This window comes from Canis lupus, chromosome 37, assembly GCF_003254725.2.
Source record: "Canis lupus dingo isolate Sandy chromosome 37, ASM325472v2, whole genome shotgun sequence".
Taxonomy (NCBI): Eukaryota; Metazoa; Chordata; class Mammalia; order Carnivora; family Canidae; genus Canis; species Canis lupus.
The window spans coordinates 11172552-11176937 of NC_064279.1; the positions used below are offsets into that span (position 1 = coordinate 11172552).

Genomic DNA, 4386 nt, shown 5'->3' on the forward strand with positions numbered 1-4386 from the left:
ATAGACTGAGAATGGAATGAACCATTCTGTGCAACTAGAAAGAAAGAATAAATGTATTGATATGGAATGCTCTAGAAGTTAGTTCTTAAAAGAAAAAAAAAGGTAAATGCTGAGTCATGTTTATTATATTCTACCAATTGTATGTTACAATGTGTGTTTGAGAGAGAGAAATATATATCCTTGTCTTTGTGTTTACATATGTGAGCTCTGAAAGGATATGTTAAAAGGTGACTGACCCTGGGGAAGAGAATTAGGAACCGTGGGAGGAAAACTCACTTTTCACTCTATGGCATATTGCGTTGTTTAAACTTATAACTTGGGCAGCCCGGGTGGCTCAGCGGTTTAGCGCCTGCCTTCAGCCCAGGGCATGATCCTGCAGGCCCGGGATCGAGTCCCATGTCAGGCTCCCTGCATGGAGCCTGCTTCTCCCTCTGCCTGTATCTCTGCCTCTTTCTCTCTCTGTGTATCTCTTATGAATAAATAAATAAAATCTTTAAAAAAATAAACATAACTTTACAAATCTGGTTTTAATATACTTTTTTACTTATTTAAAAAACTTTTAAATGTGAAAAAACTTATTTTCAGTCTTCCTTTCCCATGTTTCCTCCTTGACTTATGGGACACACTCCTTCTGGGTTTTCCCCCTATTCCTTCAGACCTTTCCTTTGCCTTTTCAGACTCTTTGTTTAACCTGTCCCTTAAATTCTTGGACTGAATAAGTATTTATTGCATGCTTATTATTTGCCAAACACTTTTCTAGGCACTAGACAAACATGATAATGAACAAAACAGACAAGGGTCTCTGCTCTAATGAAACATGCACTCTGGTAGTGTGAAGATAGTCTCCAGAGGTGGCAGCCATCAATTCTTCCCTCCATGTATACAAATGCCACTCTTGACATCAAGACATGGAGTCTATTTCCTCTTCATCTGAGTATGAGCTAGGTTTGTGATTTTTTTTTTTTTTAACTAAAAGATTGTGGCAGAAATGAAGTTCTGGGGCTGCTGAATCAAGGCCTTAGAAAGATCTGGAGATTTCCACATCCCCTCTGAGAAGCCAGCTGCCATGCTCTAAAGAAGCTTCAAGTATACTACAGGTTGATAAAAGACAACATGAAGAGTTAGGCCACATGGAAGAGCATTAAGTGCCAAAACATAAGCAGAGCCTTCTGGGACCTTCCAGGCCAATCCAGTTACTGGCTGAATGCAGTTGAGTGATACCAGCCAGTGCTAAGAGGAACAGAAAACAGCCTAGGCAAGCCCTGTCTGAATTCCTGACCCAAATTCCCCCCAAATAATAAATTGTTGCTTTTAACCACTAAGTTTTGGGGTGATTGGTTATGCAGCAATGCCTGAAACAAGTGGGAAGAGTGAGAGCTAAAAAACAATATTGTGGTGACTGACTGGGCTATAAAGAGGCAAAAAATGGAAACAGTCAATAAAACTAAAAGGCATCCTATGGAATGTGAGAAGGTATTTGTAAATATCAGATAAAGGGCTAGTATCCAAAATATAAAGAGCTATCAGACTCGACACTCAAAACACTAAAAATCCAGTCAAGTAATGGGCAGAAGACATGAACAGACATTTATCCAAAGAAGACAGACAAATGGCCCCAGACACATGAAAAAATGCTCAACATCACTCATCATCAGGGAAATACAAATCAAAACCACAGTGAAATACTACCTCACACCACTTAGAATAGCTAAAATTAACAACTCAGGGAACAAAAGATGTTGGCAAGGATGCAGAGAACAGGGAATCCTCTTGCACTGTTGATGGGAATGCAAGCTGGTGCAGCCACTCTGGAAAACAGTATGGAGTTTCCTCAAAAAGTTAAAAATAATGAGCCCTGGGTGTTATTCTATAAGTTGGCAAATTGCACACCAATAAAAAATAAATTTATAAAAAAAAGTTAAAATAGAACTATTTTATGACCCAGTAATTACACTACTAGGTATTTATCCAAAGGACACAAAGTAGTGATTTGAAGGGACACATGCACTCCAATGTTTGTAGCAGCAGTGTCTATAAATAGCCAAATTATGGAAAGAGCCCAGATGTCCATCAACAGATGAATGGATAAAGAAGATGTGGGATGTGTGTGGTATGTGTGTGTGTGTGTGTGTGTGTGTGTAAAATATTACTCAGCCATCAAAAAGAATGAACAATGTGGGTAGAACTAGAGAGTATTGTGCTTAGGGAAATGTCAGAGAAAGACAAATATGCGTAAGTGCATATTAATGTTGTAGCTGTTGTTTTCACAAACAAGAAAGAAAGGTAAGAGAATAGACAGGTATTTCACACAGAAGAGTGTGATTTTATATAAAGTAAGCAGGAAAACTCTCTCTTCTAAAGGGACTTATCTGAACAGATCTGTAAGGAAGTGAGGGTGAGCTTGTAGATACCTGGCCCTTCAGGCAAAAGGAACAAGTCACTTGCAAAGGCTAGGAGGGCAGTGTGGCTGGAGCTGAAAGAGTTTGAAAAAAACTGAATGAGGCTAGAACTGAATGAAAAAAGGTTGAAAGGTAATAGATAAGATAAGGTAGATAATTATTTGATAGTAGGGACAGATCCTTTGGGTCATGGACAGGACTTTGGGCTTATCTGAGTGATATGGGCAATCACTACAGAGCCATCTGCGGCCATTGTTGTAAGCTGGCTTATGGTTTTTTGTGTGTTTTTAAGATGTTATTTATTTAGGGGCACCTTTGGGTCATGTCGTGATTCCGGGGTCCAGGGATCCAGTTCCGCATCGGGCTCCCTGCATGGAGCCTGCTTCTCTCTCTCTGCCTATGTCTCTGCCTCTCTCTCTCTGTGTCTCTCATGAATAAATAAATAAAATATTTTAAGAGAGAGAGAGCCAGCGAGCACAAACAGGAGGAAGGGAAGGCAGAGGGAGAGAGAGAAGCAGGCTCCCTGCTGACCAAGGAGCTCAATGCAGGGCTCTATCCAAGCAGAAAGCAGGAGCTTAAACTGAGCCACCCAGGTGCCCCTGGCTTCTGTTTTAAAGAGACAACTCTTTGGCTCTGTACAGAGTAAAGAGCTTAGTTAGGTAGAAGCAGAGATCAGAAAGAGGCCATTACAATAGTTGAGGCAAACAAATGACGGCTTGGCCTGGAGTGGCAATGGAGAAGGCAAAAGGAGTTAGCTTCCTATTGTGTGGTATCAAGTATTCATATTTGAGCATGTTATAGTTTATATGGCTATTAGGCAACTGAGTGGAGATGTCAAGTAGGCAGTTGTCTATAGGAGTCTTGTGTTAAGTAGAAAGGTCAGGGCTTTGAAACTTGCTGATGGAAAAGTGAAGTAGTCTGAGGCCTGAGCCCTGGGACACTCCTCTATTTAGAGATTGAAAAGATAGGAAGGATCTAGTTCCGAATCCTGCTGGGTTCTCTGAGTGGGAGTAATACTTGTGTTTGAAAAACAGAAAGAAGGCAAAACTATCTAGCAGAGTGTGTGAGAGGGAAGAATGGTAGCAAATGAGGTTGTAGTGATTATGTAGGAGCTGGGAGGCCTAGATATCAGTTTCGTTTTTACTCCAAATGCAGGGGAAATCATCAAGTTTTAAGTGGAGGAGTCATTTGAAAGTTCATTCTATGTAGTGCTTTATGTGTACGTTGCTTCATTACACTGACTATTAAAAAGAAATTTACTCAAAGGTTGAGTGAGACTTAGTAATATTAATATTTTTGCTTAAGTTCATTCTAACTGAATATATTACAGGAGAGTAAGAATAGAAGCAGGGAGACCAAACATTGAGTATTGTATTGTATTGAGTCAGAGGAGAGATGATGATGCCTTGGACTAGGGTTATTGTAGTATGAATTGAGAATTACGTAGATTTGGAGCAGTGTGAAGAAGAGGCGAGAACGACCCCCGGACCGGCCAAGGCCCGCGTGCCGCCGCATCCCCACGTCCAGCGCTTACGTCCCGCCGCCCTCGCCACCATGCCCAAGAGAAAGGCTGAAGGGGATGCTAAAGGAGATAAAGCCAAGGTGAAGGATGAGCCACAGAGAAGATCTGCAAGGTTATCTGCTAAACCTGCTCCTCCGAAGCCAGAGCCCAAGCCCAAAAATGCCCCTGCAAAGAAGGGAGAGAAGGTACCCAAAGGGAAAAAGGGGAAAGCTGATGCTGGCAAGGATGGAAATAACCCTGCAGAAAATGGAGATGCCAAAACAGACCAGGCACAGAAAGCCGAAGGTGCTGGAGATGCCAAGTGAAGTGTGTGCATTTTTGATAACTGTGTACTTCTGGTGACTGTACAGTTTGAAATACTATTTTTTATCAAGTTTTATAAAAATGCAGAATTTTGTTTTACTTTTTTTTTTAAGCTATGTTGTTAGCACACGGAACACTTCATTGTTGTTTTGGGGGAAGGGC

At 41.1% G+C, this 4386-nt stretch overlaps 1 protein-coding gene across 1 annotated transcript; it reads left to right on the forward strand.

Moving 5' to 3' along the window:
* The first annotated feature begins 3856 nt into the window (after positions 1 to 3856).
* Positions 3857 to 4323, forward strand: LOC118353454 (non-histone chromosomal protein HMG-17-like). Its single transcript, XM_035710724.2, has one exon. The coding sequence runs from the start codon at positions 3954 to 3956 to the stop codon at positions 4224 to 4226; it is 273 nt and encodes a 90-aa protein (XP_035566617.1). The 5' UTR covers positions 3857 to 3953; the 3' UTR covers positions 4227 to 4323.
* Positions 4324 to 4386: the final 63 nt, after the last annotated feature.